Here is a 21543-nt window from a genome sequence, read left to right on the forward strand (position 1 = left end):
TGGTTTCTCGCTGTCGACTTTGTAAAAGTCATTTAGCCTCTGTGTTTATCAAGTTCCTCATCAATAAAATGGGGATAATAATACTACCCACCTCGTAGAGTTGCTATGGGGATTAATGAATCTGTGTCAATGTTAGAACAGCCCTGGCTAATAGTAAGTACAATGCATCTGTCAGCTCTTTTCATAATTACCGACAGATGTTATTATCAACCAAAGAAGTATTAGTTCTTTGTAAGAGAAATACATGTTAGACCATTTCATTTATCATTTTCTGTAATTCAGGCTTTTTCACTCTGACATGCGATTTTCTGGCTGTGCACTAGAATGCCACAGGGCTTTCCAAAGTTAATCTGTCTGGGTTCTTGTCATGCTGGCAATACTGCAGAGTGTTGACAATTTTTAGGGACTTCGTCTGAGATGACAGCATCCCCTCAAATTCAGGAGCACTTCTCTAGCTGATAACATCTCTCATGAAATGAAGTTTTTAAAATGTGACTGCTTCAGACACTTAATGATGACATAAATTCAAGGATGTTATATCTAAGCTTTTTAAATAAATCCTGTCATTGAATAAAGGAAATACTATATTATAGTGCTCTATGATTTTGTTATATTCACTATCCAGTTATCTGACTCTCTGAGACCAAAGAAAGCAAAGACTTAGATTGATAATTACTACTGTGTGGTACACGTATTTGTGGATGAAGACAATACTGAAATGCACTGTCTAAGATATTAAAACGGACACTAAACAGCTGCTTGATGCACATGCATCAACAGAATAGGGAGCTGGGTGCAGGGAGCAGACACTGAGCTTCCTGGCTTATAGACTCAGCATAGCAGTCCAGCCCAGCAGTCCAGCCCAGCAGTCCACATGTTTTACATTTATGCCTCAGCAAAATTAGCAGTGAGAGCCTGAAATGAACTTTGGGGGCACTTGCAAACAGCTGTCATGATTACTAATGTGGGACACCAGGATTATACAGTGTTTAGTTGGCATCTGTGCACAACCAGTTCTTTTCCACTAATGCCTCTTGTAATTGCTGGTCCCACATCCAGGCTGAGGAATCATCTCATGTGGTGTTTGGGAGGGAGGTAATTGGAGTCAGGACCATGTTAAGTCTGGGCAGGTAATAATCTGGTTCTAGTACAGGAGGAAGGAAATTAGGTCAGGTGGGAAGGAGAATGCTGGATTTAAACTTTGTTTCTTGAGTAAGCTAAATATATAACAACATGTCGTTTCTTTGTTGTTTATATTCCATGTGCTGTCACAGAATAACTACTGAATTGTAGGGACAAAAAAGCCTGGGTTTTAGAGTTGACCCTGCCCCTAACCAGCCAGAGTCCAGGTTCCTCTGGGTGTCCAAGGAGGGGGCTGGACCATCAGGTGTCCTTCTACTGCAGCAGTTTGGGCACTTGGGTGGCCTAGTTTTTTGCTGTGTAAGACTGGCCCGCTTGTAGGACATTAAGCATCTGCAGGGCTCTCACCAGGTACCCACGGTGGTCCCAGGACTGTAACATCCAAGTGTTCATTTCTACCCACGTTTGCAAATGACCCTCAAGGGGTTAGTTTTAGCCCTGGGTGAAAATTATGAAAAATTATATGGTACTTCCATCCCTCCTGGCAAGTGAGGGCTCCTTATTTAGAAATGACCACGAAGTGTTAGCACCACATTTTATCAACAGAACATGTGAACACGTGGTGATTGTGATGCTCACCTGTTTGCTTCTGCTTCCCAGTGCAACTTCAGCCTCTGTCAGAGGACCTCAGCTGCCCCAATGAACAGGGCCTTCTGTGCAGGGAAAGGGCTCCTCCTCAAAGCATATACAAGAAGCAGCTCTTGGATCTCATCAGTTGAGCTGTTGTGGAGAGCACTCCAGTGGGAAGGGCTCAGGGTTTCCCTCACGGCATCTGAGTGTGATAGTCCTCCAAGAGTGTTACCAACCAGGAAGCTCATGGAGCTCTGAGCTTTGTTGCCCCAAGGTTTTACTGGAGGCTTTATTACAAAGGCATGATTGATTGAGTCACTACCAACATGGCTAACCCAAACCCTAACTGTAGCTCAAACCTTTCCTTAGCCCTAAACCTTGAGCCCCTTCCTCTCCTGGTGGTCACTCACCTGACACACAGCTCAAAGCCCCATTCCTCTAATCACATGGTTGGTGTCTCTGCCATGCCAGTCCCCATCCTGAGTCATCTTATGAGCACAAGCCATCCAAAGGTCCACCATGAATAACAAAAACACTCCTATCTTGGGAAATTTCAAGGCGTTAGAGGTTGCCTCCCAGGAACTTGGACCAAAGACCTCCCAAATTCTTCATTAAACAGGAGTAAAAGTTAGATTTCACTTAAATGATAAAATGAGAGAAATTCCCACTGCTTTGCTGTATCTGCTGTCTGACAATGTCCCACTACACCACATGACTGTAATGTCTCACTCAGCATGGCTCTTCTCAGAGTACCAACGTCGGCTGCTCCCCGGGAGCTTATAGTGTTTGGCAAGGCGGCTGGGAAGAGGGAGACCCAAGAACAACTGAGCAAAGAAACATAATTGGGCAAATAAGGAAACAAAACGTCTGATTGAAATGAAGGAAATAACACAGTGTTGAGATGGGGAGACATGGGGGGAATTGAGTCAAGAAAGCTATCTTTGAGTGGGTGACATGTGAGCTGAGATGTGGATGGTGAAAAGGAGGCCAGATTTTGAGGATCTGGGAAAAGTCATCCCAGGGATACAGGCAGCTTGTCCAGTGGCCCCAAGGCACATATGCATTCGGCAGGTTTGAGGAGATTCTGGAGCCAGTGCTGCTGAGAATGATGAGACACGAGGTTTAGAAGGGCATCAGGAGCACGGAAAGGAGTGTAGACTCTAAGTGCAGTGAGAAGCAGTCATGAGAGTTTAAGCACTAATTTTCTCTCACTCAAATTTTGCAAAGATAATGTGGAGAATGGATTGCAGGGGCCCAGGAAGCAGGGAGATTGGGTAGGAAGCTCTTGGATTGGGCCAGTTGAGAGATGGTGAGAGCCAGGGTGGAATGCATTTGGGAAGTGGAGCTGACATGATGCAGTTATGGGCTGGATGTGGATGGTGAGGAGAAGAGGAGGGTCAAGGTAGCCCCAGGTCGGCCTGGAGCCAGGTGCCTGTTCATTCTAATCTCAGTGCCCCATGCACGTGCCCACCTACTTGGGCAAACCTCTTAATATTCAAAGTGAGAGTTTTGAAACACTGTGAAGTATTTTCACTTGTTTCATATTTTATGGAAAATTTCAAACATGTACAAAAATAGGACAGTATAGCTAGCCTAGCTGTATCAGTCACCGAGCTCTAGAATTATAAACTCAATCACTGTTGTTGCATCTTTTATCTCCACCTCCTCCCCTCCCCCGCTACTGGGTCATTTTGAAGACAATCCTACATAGCTTAACTTTTCATTAGTGAAATGACAGGATCTCTTTTAAATACAATGGTAATATTTCTTTTTTTAGGGTTACAAAATAATTCCCTGATTGTCACAAAAATACATGTTTAAGTAGTTTTTGGATTGCCATCAGGATATAGACTAGTTTCAGACATTGCAGCTAACATATCTCTCAAGTGGGTTCTAATCTATGATTTTCCTGTTTCTCATTTTCCTTGAAATTTTTGAGGGGTTTCTCTATTTTCTGTTTGGCTGATTTCATTCCCCCCTGTGGTGTTAGACTTGTTTCTCCATCCTATGTATTTGCTTTAGCTAAGTGATTTGATCCTCCCGTAAAAGCTTGATCTGATTGAGGTTCAACTTTGTGCAAGAATACTTGTTATGTAGAGTTTTGTCATAAGGTACATAATGTCCAGTTGTCTCTATTTTTTGTGATGACAGCAGCCAATAATGATTGTCACTTGGGATCATTATTTCATAAGGGATTTTATTTCATGCGGTCTTATTCTAATTTCCTCCCTTATTTATCAACAGGATCACAGTCATGAAGAGGCACTTTCTCATTAACCCAGGTTATCCTGTAGAACAGTTTTAAGAGGATGTTTTGTACATATGTAAATATTTAAAGTTGATACTTTTTTCTTTTCTTTTTAATTTTTTTTTTCTAATGGAGGTACTGGAGATTGAATCCAGGACCTCATGCATGCTGAGTACACACTCTGCCACTGAGTGTACCCCATCCCTCTTGAGATTCATATTTATATGATGTTTTCCTTCTGTTATTTTTGTTTTATGTTATACAGTATTTGATGGCAGGGCAATGGGTTTGATGGCTCTTTAATCATTCTTTATGGGCTTTTGGGGTTTGTGTGTGTTTCTGTTTGTAAAGAAAACAATTTTCCCACTATTTTAAGTATGTTTTGCTAAGGAAAATACGTTGATCTGTTCCCTGCTCCTGGTCCACGTGTTCCCTTTGTTGCTTCCAACTAGTGACCCCTTGAGCTCTGTGATAAGACTAGCATGTTGTTAATACAGGTTGAAGGAGATCTGAAGAGATTTATTCAAGGAGATGAAATTTGTAGACAATGTATTGGAAAGTATTGAGAAAGTTATTCATTAGGAGAAGTTCTGGGGTTGAATTGTTAAGTGCACAGAAAACTAAGCTATGAACCACCAAGATAATTATTAACTCCAGGAGAAACAAAGTAGGGAAGTAAAAAGTAAGCCTAGCAGACAACTTGCTACAGGTGTGAACAGTCTGTACAGAGCCCTAATAATGTAAAGTAAGGATATTGAGCTGGTCAAAATCATAATATAATCATGTCAAAAGTTTGGAAGAATGAAGGTTTGGGTGTGTAGATGAGATGGGGTTTGAAAGAGAGCTTAATCCTCATTTATCAAAATAGAAAGTAAAATATATATAAAGCTGAAAAAGTCAGTAGGCTGTGTTACAAGGATATTAGTCAGAGACAAGGGGGTATTTATTCCAAGAGTCAGCAGTAGGAGCTGAACAAGGTTGCTTCTGGCCAGGAAATGGGACAGTTGTTGGGAACTGCTCTTTTTTATAATCGGTGTTCTAGAACTGTTTGACTCTTTAATGAATGTATGGTATAACTTTGATAAAAAGAAATCAAAGCTGAATTTTGAAAAATTGATATCAAGAATTGGGGTGTTTTTGACACAGAGAGATAACAATCTGACAAAACTACATTTGAAGGGATCCTCATTATTCCTAGCCTTTCAGCAAGGACTAGGAGGCAGACATCTGTTTAAGGTTCAAAAATTCTTTCCGACCTTCTTGCCAACATGTAACCTTTGGAAGTAGTGAACTCCCCATCACTGTAAATATCCAGGCAGAGGCTGCCTGACCAGCTCTCTAACAGTAGCAGGTTGTGTTTACCATTGGCCAGTTGGAGGAGACAACTTCTAACATTCTTTCAGTTTTGAATGTGGCATTTCCAGGGTGGATAGTTGATAAGAATGTATTTCAAAAAGCTTAACAAGAAAGAGCCCAAGACATCTCTAACCCATTGCCAGGGTTTTCTCTGTCAGACACCATCCTGAGCCTGCCATCCATGAGCCAGGCAACAAAGCCCAGTCACATGAGAATGAACACACTTTGTCCCTTCTATCTGATTCGGTATCAGGCTCAGCCCTTTTCCCCATGGAATGGTCCACACCCAGGTCTCTGACGATGGAGCTGGTCTCACAGCTGCCCTGTGAGCGCTGGTCTAGCCCAAGGGTATTCCTGCGTGAAGTTTTCCAGGACTCCAGACTATTCTCAGAGCTGAGTCCTCACTAGGCTAAGCCCACGGAGATCAACCCAGCTCCAGACTGAGCTGGAAGCCTCAGAGAGAACTCAGAGCTAAGGAAATCCACAGGTTTTAATGAACACTGCCGAGTCAGCAGTGAGACAGTTGAGGGAAGTATAAGCAACAGCAAGACACACCTGAGCAGCCATCTCATTGTTCCGCCTCATCTCTAAACTCTCTGTGTCTGCATGTCTCTGTCCCTTTCAGGACCAGACTGGCACCGCTTCCTGTCCTGCCTCCTTTCTTATAATCTTGCCTCCCTGGCCTGTTCCATCTACTCCAGATTAACTGAGAAATATTGAAAGGTTTTTAAAACCTAGGAACAACAGACATGCTAGATACAAAGAATACAGGGCAGTACCTTCCTCAGTCACATCCCTCCTGCCCTCTCCCATTCCCACGAGTTTTATAAATATTTTGTCAGAGAGACATTGCACTCCTAGTTGTTATCATTATCAGCCATTTTCTTATTATCTGTGGTTTACAATGCAATTGCTCCAGGGAAGTTCCCGAGATGAGGCAGGAGCAGATTACTGAGCCAGTTGTTGACGTTCACTTGTGTCATACTTGTTAAGATCGATCTTTGGGGGGATTTGTTGAATGTTCCAGTCTTTCTGGTGAGTGATGATGATCCCCTGCATCTGCTCTGGAGTTGGTCTTGTCCCCTCCTTTGTTCTGTTCTCATATACCTCTCTTCAGCAAGTGAACCTGTGATCAGTAAATCAATGATACATAAAATACTTCTTATTTCATAGTAGAATTTGGGGTCTGCTATGAAAACGCATATGTTTTGAAGTGTGAATTGAGTCAGAGGCTTAAACTTCAAGCCCTCTTGATTTAGAATCAGAAATTAATATGATGGAGGGAGGGTATAGCTCAGTGGCAGAGTGCATGCCTTGCATGCATGAGGTCCTGTGTTCAATCCCCAATGCCTCCATTTAAAAAACAAATAAATCTAATTATGCCCCCGCAAAACCAAAGAAAAATAAAAAAGGAAATTAATATGAGGATGAAGCTACAGAGTGATTATGTGTCTTCTGAAACTACCATCTTTCTTTCTGCAGGAAATCCTATGGAGAGAAGGTCGGAATCTACTTTTCTTGTCTGGGCTATTACACTCAGATGCTCCTCCTGGCAGCAGTCGTTGGGGTGGCTTGCTTGCTGTATGGATATTTTAATCAAAATAACTGTACCTTGAGGTAACTTCTCTTTATTCCTTGTTACCATGCTAAAAAGTTGACTAGATATAAAATGATTTTCAGGATCTCCGACTGGCTTAGTAAAAGAAGACTCATTGCAGAGCACTTTCTGCTTTGGATGATACATCCCTTTTGTCCTGAGGATAATAAATAAGTGAAATGGAAAAACATTTTTCTTAGATAATGCAGCCCAGCCTCTGAAAGGAATATTACCCTTAGGAAACACTCCAATATCTTAAGACAATACTACACTTGAAAAAGAAATGAGGTCTTGAGGGAGGATCATCCTTGAACTTCTGGCCCCTAGAGGAATGCTTCACTCAGCCCTACAGATGTGGACTAAGAGCAGCCCTGATATCTTCAGGGTTTCAATGGCAAAACTGGTAAAATTAGTGCTTTTCTGTATTTAGAAATGCTTCTTAATATATATGGAGATATACATGTTCAAAATCTCAAATGAGCAATATTTTATTATTGTTTTACTTAAGCAAACAAACAGCCCTTACAGTGTTAGGAAGGCAAAAAAGTGATAAAGAATTAGTTTGTGCTTTATGTCGAAATTAAAACACCAACTGCACTGTCTGAAGGGAAATACGTGGGTGCCAGAACACTGAATTTCACCACCACTGCTCTGAATTGTGTGATTAGTCCTTTGCTTTTGGTGGCCTCAACCTCCAGAGGGGTGCAGCACCAAACCAGGCATTTTCTCTTGTTCATCTGGCCTCTGTCCAGCTGTGATGGTCAGATCCACATTTCTGGGTACCAGCAATGAGCTGCTGAGCAGATTTCTCTAGCCCTGAGCCTATCAGCCTGGCTTCCACAGACAGAAGCTTACATAGGCAGCTCTAGATGTTAGGCATAATTATCCTATTCTGTTTAACAGGATTCTGAGGGTGTGTGCCCAGCATGGCTTCTTAGATAGAAAGCCTGCAGATGGCTCTTTGAAGTACTCTCTCTCTTCACCAAAAAAATAGTTAGGGCCAAAGGCTGAATATTGATGTCTTTTGCCTAAGTTTGTCTTTGGCTTCTCCATTGTTTTGTATATTGTTCCAACCAGGAAAAGGCATCTCAGAAATACAGTGGCAAAGTAAAAAGGTCATATTTTTATAAGGTTCTTGCATGGTAGTTGTTCTTATTATAGTTCATTTTAGGAAATGACAGTCACACCACAAATGTCCTACTCTTTGACACAGATTAATTTACACAAAATGTAGAGGGCAGAGGTAGGGATATTTTGGGGATAATCCTCCTGTGCTCAAAGCTATTTGGGCTCTGTTTATTTAATTTTTAAATAGTATTAATCTTTTTTTTTCATAGAGGTACTGGGTATTGAACCCAGGACCTTGTGCAAGCTAAGCATGCACTCTATTGCTGAGCTCTACCCCCTAAATATTTTCAGTTAATTTTACTCCATACTGAGTAGATTCACAAGAGTAGAAAATGTATTTAAGCTGTAAGGAATAATGATCTGTCTTCCAGTTTAAGAAAAAGAGCATAACTGTTACCAACTAATTGCTTTGTTTAGTTTCATCCCTCCAATTTCCACTCTGGAAGTAACAACTACATTAAATACTGATTTTTTTAAACTTTTTTTTTAAATTAAGTTATAGTCATTTTACAATGTTGTGTCAAGTTCCAGTGAAGAGCACAATTTTCAGTTATACATGAACATACATACATTCATTCTCACATTTTCTTTTGGTGTGAGCCACCACAAGATCTGTATATATTTCCCTGATCTACACAGTACAATCATGTTTATCTATTCTACATTTTGAAATCCCAGTCTGTCCTTTACCAGCCCCTGTCCCCCTGGTAACCACAAGTTTGTATTCTATGTCTGTGAGTCTGTTTCTGTTTTCTATTTAGGTTTTCTTTTTTGTTTGTTTGTTTGTTTTTTAGATTCCACATATGAGCGATCTCATATGGCATTTTTCTTTCTCTTTCTGGCTTACTTAACATAAAATGACATTCTCCAGTAACATCCATGTTGCTGCAAATGGCGTTATGTTGCTGGCTTTTATGGCTGAATAGTATTCCATTTTATAAATATACCACAACTTCTTTATTCAGTCATCTGTTGATGGACATTTAGGCTTTTTCCGTGTCTTGAGTATTATAAAGAGTGCTGCTATGAATACTGGGGTGCAGGTGTCATTTTGAAGTAGGGTTCCTTCTGGATATATGCCCAGGAGCGGGATTCCTGGGTCATATGGTAAGTCTATTCCTAGCTTTTAATGAATCTCCATACTGTTTTCCACAGTGGCTGTACCAAACTGCATACCCACCAGCAATGTAGGAGGGTTCCTTTTAATCTACAGCCTCTCCAGCATTTGTCATTTGTGGACTTTTGAATAATAGCCATTCTGACTAGTGTGAGGTGATACCTCATTGTAATTTTGATTTGCATTTCTCTGATAATTAGTGATATTGAGCATTTTTTCATGTGCCTATTAATCATTTGTATTTATTCCTTGGAGAATTGCTTATTTAGGTCTTTTGCCCATTTTCAGACTGGGTTGTTTGTTTTTTTCTTATGAACTCGTACGTGCTACTTATATAGTCTGGAGATCAAGCCTTTGTCGGTTTATTTTGCAAAAATTTTCTCCCATTCTGTAGGTTGTATTTCTGTTTTATTTATGGTGTCCTTTGCTGTGCAGAAGCTTGTAAGTTTCATTAGGTCCCATTTGTTTATTCTTGCTTTTTTTTCTATTGATTGGGTAGACTGCTCTAGGAGAGCACTTTTGAAATGTCTGTCAGTTAATGTTTTGCCTATATTTTCTTTTAGGAAGTTTATTATATCTTGTCTTATGTTTAAGTCTTTGATCCATTTTGAGTTCATTTTTGTGTATGGTGTAAGGGAGTGTTCTAGCTTCACTGATTTACATGGCTGCTGTCCAGTTTTCCCAACACCATTTGCTGAAGAGACTGTCTTTATTCCATTGTATATTCTTGCCTCCTTTGTCGAAGATGAGTTGACCAAAAGTTTGTGGGTTCATTTCTGGGCTCTCTTTTCTGTTTCATTGGTCTATATGTTTGTTTTTGTACCAAAAACATGATGTCTTGATTACTGTAGCTCTATAATATTGTCTGATGTCTGGGAGAGTTTACTCCAGTCTCTTTCTTTTTCTTCAGTAATGCTTTGACAATTCTAGGTCTTTTGTGATTCCACATAAATTTTACTATGATTTGTTCTAGTTCTGTGAAATATGTCCTGAGTAATTTGATAGGGATTGCACTAAATCTGTAGATTGCCTTGGGCAGTATGACCATTTTAACAATATTGATTCTTCAATCCAGGAGCATGGGCTATCTTTCCTTTTTTTTTTTCTTTGTCTTCTTTAATTTCCATAATCAATGTTTCATAGTTTTATGTGTATAAGTCTTTCACCTCCTTGGTTAGATATACTCCTAGTTATTTTATTACTTTGGGTGCTATTTTAAAGGGGATTGTTTCTTTACTTTCTTTTTCTGTTGATTCATCATTAGTGTAAAGAAATGCAACTGATTTTTCAGCGTTAATCTTGTAACCTGCAACCTTGCTGAACTTTTTTATTAGTTCTAGTAGTTTCTGTGTGGACCTTTTAGGGTTTTCTATATATAGTAACATGTCATTGGCATATAGTGACACTTTTACCTCTTCTTTTCCAATCTGGATCCCTTTTACTTCTCTTGCCTGATTGCTGTGGACAGGACTTCCAAGAATATGTTGAATAGGAGTGGTGATAGTGGGCAGCATTGTCTTGTCCCAGATTTTAGTGGGAAGCTTTTGTGTTTTTCACTGTTGAGTGCTATCCTGGCTGTAGGTCTGTCATATATAGCTTTAATGATGTTGAGATATGTTCCCTCTATACCCACTTTGGCGAGAGTTTTTATCATAAATGGGTGTTGAATTTTATCAAATGTTTTTCCTACATCGATTGAGGTGATCATGTGGTTTTTGTCCATTCTCTTGTTGATGTGATGTATTACACTGATTGATTTGCATATGTTGAACCACCCTTGTGTCCCTGAGATGAACCCCACTTGATCATGATATATAATCTTTTTTATATGTTGTTGGATTCTATTTGCTAGTATTTTGGTAAGGATTTTTGCATCTATGTTCATCAGTGATATTGGTCTGTAATTCTCTTTTTTTGTTGGTGTCTTTGCCTGGTTTTGTTATCAGGGTGATGGTGGCTTCATAGAATGAGTTTGGGGGTATTCCATCTTTTTCAATCTTCTGGAAGACTTTGAGAAGGACTGGTACGAGTTCTTCTTTGTATGCTTGGTAGAATTCCCTGGTGAAGCTGTCTGGTACTGGACTCTTATTTGTAGGGAAGTTTTTCTGTATTGCTAATTCAATTTCATTTCTAATGATCAATTTGTTCAAGTGGTCAGTTTCATCTTGATTCAGTCTTGGTGGACTGCATGTTTCCAGAAACTTGCCCATCTCCTCTAGATTATCCATTTTCATTCCATATAGCTTTTCATAGTATTATTTTATATTATTCTGTATTTATATGTTATTTGTTGTAATTTCTCCATTTTCCTTTCTTTTTTAAACATTTTTATTGATTTATAATCATTTCATAATGTTGTATCAAATTCTACTGTTCAGCACAATTTTTCAGTCATTCATGGACATAAACACACTCATTGTCACATTTTTTTCTCTGTGAGTTATCATAACATTTTGTGTATATTTCCCTGTGCTATATAGTATAATCTTGTTTATCTTATCTACAATTTTGAAATTCCAGTCTATCCCTTCCCACCCTCCGCCCCCATGGCAACCACAAGTCTGTATTCTATGTCTATGAGTCTATTTCTGTCTTGTATTTATGCTTTGTTTTTTGTTGTTGCTGTTGTTGTTTGTTTGTTTTTATTTTTGTTTTTTAGATTCCACATATGAGTGATCTCATATGATATTTTTCTTTCTCTTTCTGACTTACTTCACTTAGAATGACATTCACCAGTAGCATCCATGTTGCTGCAAATGGTGTTATGTTGTCGGTTTTTATGGCTGAGTAGTATTCCATTCTATAAATATACCACATCTTCTTTATTCAGTCACCTGTTGATGGACATTTAGACTGTTTCCATGTTTTAGCTATTGTAAATAGTGCTGCTATGAACATTGGGGTGCAGATGTCATTTTGAAGTAGGGTTCCTTCTGGATATATGCCCAGGAAGCAGGATTCCTGGGTCATATGGGAAGTCTATTCCTATTATTTTGAGGAATCTCCATACTGTTTTCCACAGTGGCTTACCAAACTGCATTCCCACCAGCAATGTAGGAGGGTTCCCCTTTCTTCAGAGCCTCTCCAGCATTTGTCATTTGTGGATTTTTGAATGACGGCCATTCTGACTGGTGTGAGGTGATACCTCATTGTAGTTTTGATTTGCATTTCTCTGATAATTAGTGATATTGAGCATTTTTTCATGTGCTTTTTGATCATTTGTATGTCTTCCTTGGATAATTGCTTCTTTAGGTCTTTTGCAAATTTTCGGATTGGGTTGTTTGTTTTTTTTCTTATTGAGTCATATGGACTCCTTATATATTCTGGAGATGAAGCCTTTGTCGGTTTCACTTGCAAAAATTTTCTCCCATTCCGTAGGGTGTCATTTTGTTTTACTTATGGTTTAGTTTGCTGGGCAGAAGCTTGTAAGTTTCATTAGGTCCCATTTGTTTATTCTTGCTTTTATTTATACTAAGAGAAAATTTTTGAGATGTATGTGAGATAATGTTTTTCCTATGTTTTCCTATAGGAGGTTTATTGTATCTTGTCTTATGTTTAAGTCTTTGATCTACTTTGAGTTGATTTTTGTGTATAATGTAAAGGAGAGTTCTAGCTTCATTGTTTTACATGCTGCTGTCCAGTTATCCTAAAACCATTTGCTGAAGAGACTGTCTTTATTCCATTGTATATTCTTGCCACTTTTGTCGAAAATTAGTTGACCAAAATTTTGTGGGTTCATTTCTGGGCTCTCTATTCTGTTCTATTGGTTTTTATGTCTGTTTTTGTACCAATACAATGCTGTCCTGATGACTGTAGCTCTACAGTATTTTCTGAAGTCTGGGAGAGTTTTTCCTTTAGCCTCTTTCTTTCTCTTCAGTAATGCTTTGGCAATTCTAGGTCTTTGATGGTTTCATATAAATTTTATTATGATTTGTTCTAGTTCTGTGAAATATGTCCTGGGTAATTTGATAGGGATTGCTTTAAATCTGTAGATTGCCTTGGGTAGTGTGACCATTTTAACAATATTGATTCTTCCAATCCAAGAGTATAGGATATCTTTCCAATTTTTAAGTCTTCTTTAATTTCCTTCATCAGTGGTTTATAGTTTTCTGTGTATAATTCTTTCACCTCCTTGGTTAGATTTATTCCCAGATATTTTATTATTTTGGGTGCTATTTTAAAGGGGATTGTTTCTTTACTTTCATTTTCTGTTGATTCATCGCTAGTGTAAAGAAATGCAACTGATTTTTGAATATTAATCTTGTAACCTGCTACCTTGCTGAATTCTTCAATCAGCTTTAGTAGTTTATGTGTGGACCTTTTAGGGTTTTCTATATATAATAACATGTCATTGGCATATAGTGACACTTTTACCTCTTCTTTTCCAATCTGGATCCCTTTTATTTCTCTCTCTTGCCTGATTTCTGTGGCTAGGACTTCCAGGACTATGTTGAATAGGAGTGGTGATAGTGGGCATCCTTGTCTTGTCCCAAATTTTAGTGGGAAGCTTTTGAGTTTTTCACCATTGAATACTATGCTGGCTGTAGGTTTGTCATATATAGCTTTAATGATGTTGAGATATGTTCCCTCTATACCCACTTTTGTGAGAATTTTTATCATAAATGGGTGTTGAATTTTATCAAATGCTTTTTATGCATCGATTGAGGTGATCATGTAGTTTTTGTCCTTTCTCTTGTTGATGTGATGTATTACATTGCTTGATTTGCATATTTTGAACCACACTTCTGTCCCTGGGATGAACCCCACTTGATCATGATATATAATCTTTTTTATGTGTTGTTGAATTCTATTTGCTAATATTTTGGTGAGGATTCTGACATGTATGTTCATCAGTGATATTGGCCTATAATTCTCTTTTTTTTTTTGTTGGTGTCTTTGCCTGGTTTTGTTATCAGGGTGATGGTGGCTTCATAGAATGTGTTTGGAGTATTCTCTCCTTTTCAGTCATCTGGAAGAGTTTGAGAAGGACTGCTATGGGTTCTTCTTTGTATGTTTAGTAGAATTCCCCGGTGAAGCCATCTGGTCCTGGGCTTTTATTTGTAGGGAGGTTTTTAATTGCTATTTCTATTTCCTTTCCAGTGATCGGATTGTTCAATTGTTCAGTTTCTTCTTGTTTCAGTCTTGGTGGACAGTATGTTTCAAGAGACTTGTCCATCTCCTCTAGGTTATCCAGTTTGTTTCTATATAGTATTTCATAATATTCTCATATGATATTCTGTATTTCTATTTTATTCTTTGCAATTTCTTCCATTTTCCTTTCTTATTTTGCTAATTTGTGCTCTATCTATTTTCTTCTTTGTGAGTTTAGCCAGAGGATTGTCGATTTTATTTACTTTTTCAAAAAACCAGCTTTTGGTTTGGGTGATTTTTTTCTATAGTACTTATTAATCTGCTATTGTATTTACTTCCTCCCTGATCTTTATAATTTCCTTCCTTCTGCTGCCTTTTGGGGCTTTTTGTTCTTCTTTTTCTATTTCATTCAACTGGTGGGTTAAATTGTTTATTTGAGATTGTTCTTTTTTGAGGAAGGCCTCTATCACTATAAACTTCCCTTTTAGCACTGCCTTTACTGTGTCCCATAGATTTTGAGTGGTGGTGTTTTCATTATCATTTTTCTCAAAGTATTTTTTAATTTCAGCTTTGATTTCCTCATTCACCCATTGTTTTTTCAATAACATATCATTTAATCTCCATGATTTCTTTTTTTTCTCCTTTGTTTCCCTGTCATTGATTTCTACTTTCAGGGCATTGTGGTCAGTAAAGATGCTTGAGATAATTTCTATCTTCTTAAAATTTTTGAAGGTTCCTTTTGTGCCCAAGTGCATGATCAATCCTGGAAAATGTTCCATGTGCACTTCAAAAGAATGAATATCCTTTTTTTGGGGGGGGGTGTAATGCTCTGAAAATATCCACCAAATCTAGTTTTTCTATTGTATTATTTAATTTCTCTGTTGCCTTATTTATTTTATGTCTGGAAGATCTGTCTAGTGATGTTAATGCAGTGTTAAAATCTCCAATATGATTGTATTCCCATCAGTATCCCCCTTTATCTCTGTTAGTATTGTTCCTAATTACTTAGGTGCTCCTATATTGGATGCATATAAACGTGTGTTATTTCCTCATCTTGTATCACTCCTTTAATCATAAAAATGTCCTTCTTTATCTTTCTTTATGGCCTTTGTTTTAAAGTTTACTTTGTCTGAGATCATTACAGCAACACTTGCTTTTTTGGCTTTTCCATTTGCATAGAATATACTTTTCCATCCTTTCACTCTCATTCTGTATATGTCCTTCTCCCTAAAGTGGGTCTCTTGTATGCAGGCATATTGAAGGATCATTCTTTATTATCCATCTGCCACTTTATGTCATTTGACTGGAGCATTTAGTCCATTAACATTTACAGTAATTAATGATAGATATATGTTTATTGCCATTTTGAACTTATCTTTGCAGTTGAATTGGTATATCCTCTTTTTTCCTTTCTTCTTCCTTTTGTGGTTTGGTAATTTTCCTTTGTATTATCATGGATTTTGTTTAATTTTTGTGACTCCCTTGTAAGTTTTTGGCTTGTGATTACACTTTTTCATTAATCTATTAGCCCATTACTATAACTGTTTTTATTAAACTGATAGTAACATGATCTCGAAACACATACTACTGATAAAAAAAATTGAAAAGAGAAAGAAAAAAAATATTCTATATTTCCCTGCCTCCCTCTTCTACTCTCAATGATTTGTATGACTTTTTTTTTATAATTTTATGTTTAATTTATTTGTAATTCATGAGTTATCACCTTTCCAGTTGTGTGTTTCTCATTTCTGTAGCATCCTGCTGGCTTTTCTATTTAGAATAGACCTTTCAATATTTCTTTTAGCATGGGTGTATTGTTGCTAAATTCCTGCAGCTTTTTCTTGTCTGTGAAATTCTTTATCTCTCCTTCTATCCTAAAGGATAGCCTTGCTGGATAAAGTATCCTAGGCTGCATCTTTTTTTTCACTTCAGGACTTTGAATATATCTTGCCACTCCCTTCTGGCCTGTAGTGTTTGTGTAGAGAACTCAGCTGAGAGCCTTATGGGGGTTCCCTTGTAACTTACTCTTTGCTTTTCTCTTGCTGCCTTTAGAATCATTTTGTTATCCTTGACTCTGGCCATCTTGATTATGATATGTCTTGGTGTGGGTCTGTTTGAATTCTTCTGTTTGGGACCCTCTGAACTTCCTGTACTTGGATATCTGACTCCTTTCATTTTGGGAAGTTTTCAGTCATGATTTCTTCAAAGACATTTTCAATTCCCTTTGATCTTTCTTCCCCTTCTGGGACCTCTATTAGGCGAAGATTGGGATGTTTTATATTATCCCATAGGTCCCTTATGCTATTTTCACCATTTCTATTTGTTTCTCTTGTAGCTTTTCTGATTGGGTGCTTTCTATTGTCCTGTCTTCTAGGTCACTAATTCGTTCCTCTGCTTTATCTAGTCGGCTTTGCCAGCTATTAAATCATTCCTCATCTCTGTCAATGAGTTTACCCATTCTACTTGGCTCTTCTTTATAGCTTCTATTTCATTTTTGACATATTTTATATCTCTAAACACTATCTCTTTTAATTCCCTTCAGCACTTTGATCACTTCTATCTTGAAATCTTGATCTAGTAGGCTATCGATATCCAGTTCATTGATCTTTCTTTCAGGCGATTTCTCTTGTTCTTTAAATTGGGAATGGTTTCTCTGCTTCTTCATCTTGCTGATACCTCTCTGGCACTGTGGTTTATGGAGTATCAGTTATCTATTGTCGTCTTTAAGGAGTTTATCTACCTAATGCCTATGTAGGAATAAGACTTAGGAAAAAAAGAAAAAAATAAGAGAGAGAAAGAATTTTAAAAAAGGGAGAAAAAAGTTTTGAAAAGAATGTATAATGAATAACAGAAGAGCAAGTTGAAGCAGAATATCAATCAGGTTGAGAAGTCCTTTTAAAACCTTTAAGAAAAAGAGGAAAAGATGTATTTGCAACCTGTGTCTAATCAATAACAGGACATCAAAACCCAAAAGAAATAGAAATGAATTAAGAAGTAAAAATTAAGAGGGTAATAGGAAATTGAATAAGTACAGATTAAAAAAAAAGGGGGGGAGGGTCGGTGTTCTCTTGGAGTCTGTGTGCTTTTAATGTGAAGTATTTCTGTCTTCGGCCTGTTTTGTAAGCTCAGCTTGCTGTTTCCAGAGGCCCTCCATTGGCGCCCTCTTCTGTGCTGCTCCCAGTACCTGTTGGCAAGCAGATCAGTGCCTCCTCCCAACACTGGGTCAGGTGAAGCTCTCCTTTCCTGTGGGCGGGCGGGTCACTGCCCCTCCCAGTGCTGCAGTCAGATGTTGCAGACTGGCCAGGTAGGAGGGCAGGTCGCTTCCCTTCCCAGCAGCGCTTTCAGGGGCTGCTTTCCTGCCTGCAAGGTGGGGGGCTGTCCTCCCTCTCCCGACAGCCGGTAGGTCTGCTTCTCTGTGCTGCTGCGAGCTCCGCCTTAGGTCGGCGCTCCGCAGGTGGGCTCGGGGAAGGCCTAGGAACAGCCTTGTCCCTGCTCCTGGGCCAAAACCCAGCTCCTTGTTTGTCTTGGCGGAGAAAGTTCTCTGAGGGACCAGGATGGAAGGATCCTATCTGCCTCGGGCTGTAGAAAAGTCTCTGTCTGCTCTTTGAGGCTGCTAAGCCCTTCGGTGTGGATGCAGGTTTCACCCCCGCCCTTGCCTGGATGCTAAGCACTGGAGGATATGGTGGCTGTGCCTGAGCCCTGCCTCTCTTGTTCCTGAAAACTTTCCGCGGGTTTTCAGAGATGGAGATATGCACCCTTCCCCCCAGGGTACATCAACCGTGTTGTTTTATGGAGGGCCCAGGTTGTTCTACCCTGTACACCCACAGCTATGGCGCCCAGCCCCTTGCAGTCCCCCGGGGCTACCTCAGTGCAGCCGCCCCCATCATCCACCTGGTTTGGGCAGCCTGGACCTGCCCCCAGCTGCCAGCCCGTGTTTTGGGCTGGGTGTTGGGGGTAACCTCTGTGCCCATTTAACTTAGTTCTGTCAGTCAATGGCTGCTCTGTACAGATCCGAGCCTCAGAGTCTCCCTCTCTGTCCCACTGGCCTCTCATCTGGAGAGGGGAGACCCAGCGAACGAGTGCCAGTCCTTCTTTGCCACTCCCTCCCTGCAGGGGCCCATCCCACCCTGCTTCGTCTATTGTTCTTTCTTTTTTCCTTTTCTCCTACCAGATTTTTGGCATCTCTATCTTTTGAGGAAGGAGATGTTCTGTCAAAGTTCCGCAGGTGCTCTGGTTGGCTGAGTGGTTCTGTGGATGTGAGTTTTGGTGTATTTGTGGGAGAGGGTGTAGCTACGGGCGTCCTTCTACTCCGCCACCTTCTCTCTTCCTCCATTTTCCTTTTTTATTTTTCTTATTTGTGCTCTCTCTTTTTTCTTCTTTGTGAGTTTGTCCAGAGGTTTGTCAATTTTATTTACTCTTTCAAAAATCTGGCTTTTGATTAAATTGATTTTTCTATTGTTTTTTAAATCTCTATTTTATTTATTTCCTCCCTGATCTTTATTACTTCCTTCCTTCTGCTGACTTTTGGGTGTTTTTGCTCTTCTTTTTCTAGTTCTTTTAGCTAGTGGGTTAGATTGTTTATTTGAGATTGTTCTTATTTTTTGAGGAAGGCCTGTATCACTATAAACTTCCCTCTTAGGACTGCCTTTGCTGCGTTCCATGTTTTGTGTGGTTGTGTTTTCATTTGCCTCAAGATTTTTAAAATTTCAACTTTGATTTCATCATTGACCAATTTTTTTTTATTTTTTTCATTTTTTATTGAGTAATAGTTATTTTACAATGTTGTGTCAAATTCTAGTGTAGAGCACAATTTTTCAGTCATACATGCACTTATATATATTCATTGTTGCTTTTTTTTTCACTATGAGCTACCACAAGATATTGTATATTTTTCCCTGTGCTATACAGTGCAATCTTGTTTATATATTCTGCATTTTAAAATCCCAGTCTGTCCCTTCCCACCTCCTGCCCCCTTGGCAACCACAAGTTTGTATTCCTTGAGTCTGTTTCTGTTTTGTATTTATGTTGTTGTTGTGTGTATATGAGCAATCTCATATGATATTTTTATTTCTCTTTCTGGCTTACTTAACTTAGAATGACATTCTCCAGGTACATCCATGTTGCTGCAAATGGCATTATGTTGTCAGTTTTTGTGGCTGAATAGAATTCCATTCAATTAATGTACCACATCTTCTTTATTCAGTCACCTGTTGATGGACATTTAGGCTGTTTCCATGTGTTGGCTATTGTAAAGAGTGCTGCTATGAACATTGGGGTGCAGGTGTCATTTTGAAGTAGGGTTCCTTCTGGATATATACCCAGGAATGGGTTTCCTGGGTCATATGGTAAGTCTATTCCTAGTCTTTTGAGGAATCTCCATACTGTTGTCCACAGTGGTTTTCCTTGCTTCCCTCTCCCACTGTTAATGATTTAGATGTCTTCTCTTACAATTTTGTGTTTATTCTTTTTGTAATTCATGGCAGTTATCTCCTTTCCAGATATGAGTTTCTCATTTTTGTAGCACCCTGCTTCTTTTCTATTTAGAGTAGACCTGTCAATATTTCTTTTAGCATGGGTTTAGTGTTTCTAAACTCTTTTAGTTTTTGCTTGTCTATGATATTCTTAATCTCTCCTTCTATTCTAAGGGATAGCCTTGGTGGATAGAATATCCTAGGCTGCATCTTTTTTTCATTCAGGATTTTGAATATATCTTGCTACTCCCTTCTGGCTTGTAGTATTTGTGTAGAGAAATCAGCTGAGAGGCTTATGGGAGTTCCCTTGTAATTCACTCTTTGTTTTTCTCTTGCTGCTTTTAGGATCATTTCTTTATCCTTGACTTTGGCCATCTTGCTTATGATGTCTTGGTGTTGGTCTGTTTGAGTTCTTCCTGTTTGGGACCCTCTGAGCTTCCTGTACTTGGATATCTGATTCCTTTAGATTTGGGAATTTTTCAGTCATGATTTCTTCAAATACCTTTTCAATCCCCTTTGTTCTTTATTCCCCTTTTGGAACCCCTATTAGGAATAGATTGGTGCACTTTATATTATCCCGTAGGTCTCTTATATAGTTTTCATTGTTTTTTATTTGTTTTTCTCTCAGCTGTTCTGATTGGGATGCTTTCTGTTCTCCTGTCTTGTAGGTCACTTATTTGTTCCTCTGCATTATCTAGCATACTTTGTACAGCCTTTAAGTCAGCTCTCATCTCAGCAAATGAACTTACCAATTCTACTTAGTTCTTTATAGCTTCTATTTCATTTTTGACATATTTTATACCTCTAAACACTATCTCTTTTAGTTCCTTCAGTTCTTTGATCACTCCTTTTTTGAAATCTTGATCTAGTAAGCCATCAATGTCTGTTTCCTTGATTATGCTTTCAGGGGATTTCTCTTGATCCTTTTAATTGGGAATGGTTCCTCTGCTTCTTCATATTGCTCATATTTCTCTGGCACTGTGGCTTAAGGAGTATCAGTTATCTAGTTCTCCTGGAGATGCAGTGCTCTTAATGGTTTTATCAAGAGGTCTTTGTGTCTTTACCCTGTTTCATGAACTCAGCTTGCTGTTTCCAGAGGCCCTCTGTTGACACCCTTGTTTGTGCTGCTCCCAGTGGTTGTTGGCTAGCAGATCGTACCCCCCCAACACTGAGTCAGGAGCTGAGCTCTTACCAGGTGGGCAGGTGTGTCACTCCCCCTCCCAATGCCACAGTCTGATACTGGGCTTGGGGGAGGCAGGTGGGTGGATCACGCCCCCTCCCGGCACTGTGGTCAGGTACTGTGTTCCTGCCAAGACGGCGGGTGGCTGCCCACCCTTTCCTGGTGCTGGTCGCCCCACTGCTCTGCAGCTGCCCGCTCCGCCTTGTGTCAGCACTCCGAAGGCGGGCTCCGAAGACCGCAGAACGGCCCCAACCCTGCTCCATGCCAAATCTCAGCTCTTTGTTTGTCTTGGTGGTGTGAGTTCTCTGAAATTCCAGGGCAGATAGGTCCTATCTACCTTGGGCTGTAAACAAGTTTCAGTCCTGCCTAGGAGGTTGTGCAGCCACCACGTGTGGATTCAGGTCTCAGCCCTGCCCCCACCCAGGTGCTGTGCACAGGAGGACATGGCAGCTGTGGCTACACCCCGCCTCTCTTCTCATGGGAAGTGTCAGTAATGGCAGCACAGTTCTGAGGAGACAAAGGCTACGGTGCCCCTCCCCTCAGGTCACACCAGCCGTGTTGCTTTGCTTTTTTTTCATAATTTATGGGGGCCTAGGTTGTTCTTCCCTGTATCCCCTACCAGCCATGGTGCATAGCACCTTGCAG

The 21543-nt window shown here is 39.5% G+C and overlaps 1 protein-coding gene and 1 non-coding gene across 2 annotated transcripts in view; both read left to right on the forward strand.

The window, feature by feature from the left end:
* LOC116658047 (anoctamin-6-like) overlaps positions 1–21543 on the forward strand; it is a 57412-nt gene that overhangs the window by 15126 nt on the left and 20743 nt on the right. The window contains 3 exon segments of the mRNA XM_032462347.1: positions 1511–1525; positions 1752–1852; positions 6794–6931. Coding sequence (XP_032318238.1) covers positions 1511–1525; positions 1752–1852; positions 6794–6931 — 254 coding nt within the window.
* TRNAA-UGC lies at positions 6598–6669 on the forward strand. The gene has a single exon. It is a non-coding gene; the product is annotated as a tRNA-Ala (tRNA).

This window comes from Camelus ferus, chromosome 19, assembly GCF_009834535.1.
Source record: "Camelus ferus isolate YT-003-E chromosome 19, BCGSAC_Cfer_1.0, whole genome shotgun sequence".
In the NCBI taxonomy this organism is placed as follows: domain Eukaryota; kingdom Metazoa; phylum Chordata; class Mammalia; order Artiodactyla; family Camelidae; genus Camelus; species Camelus ferus.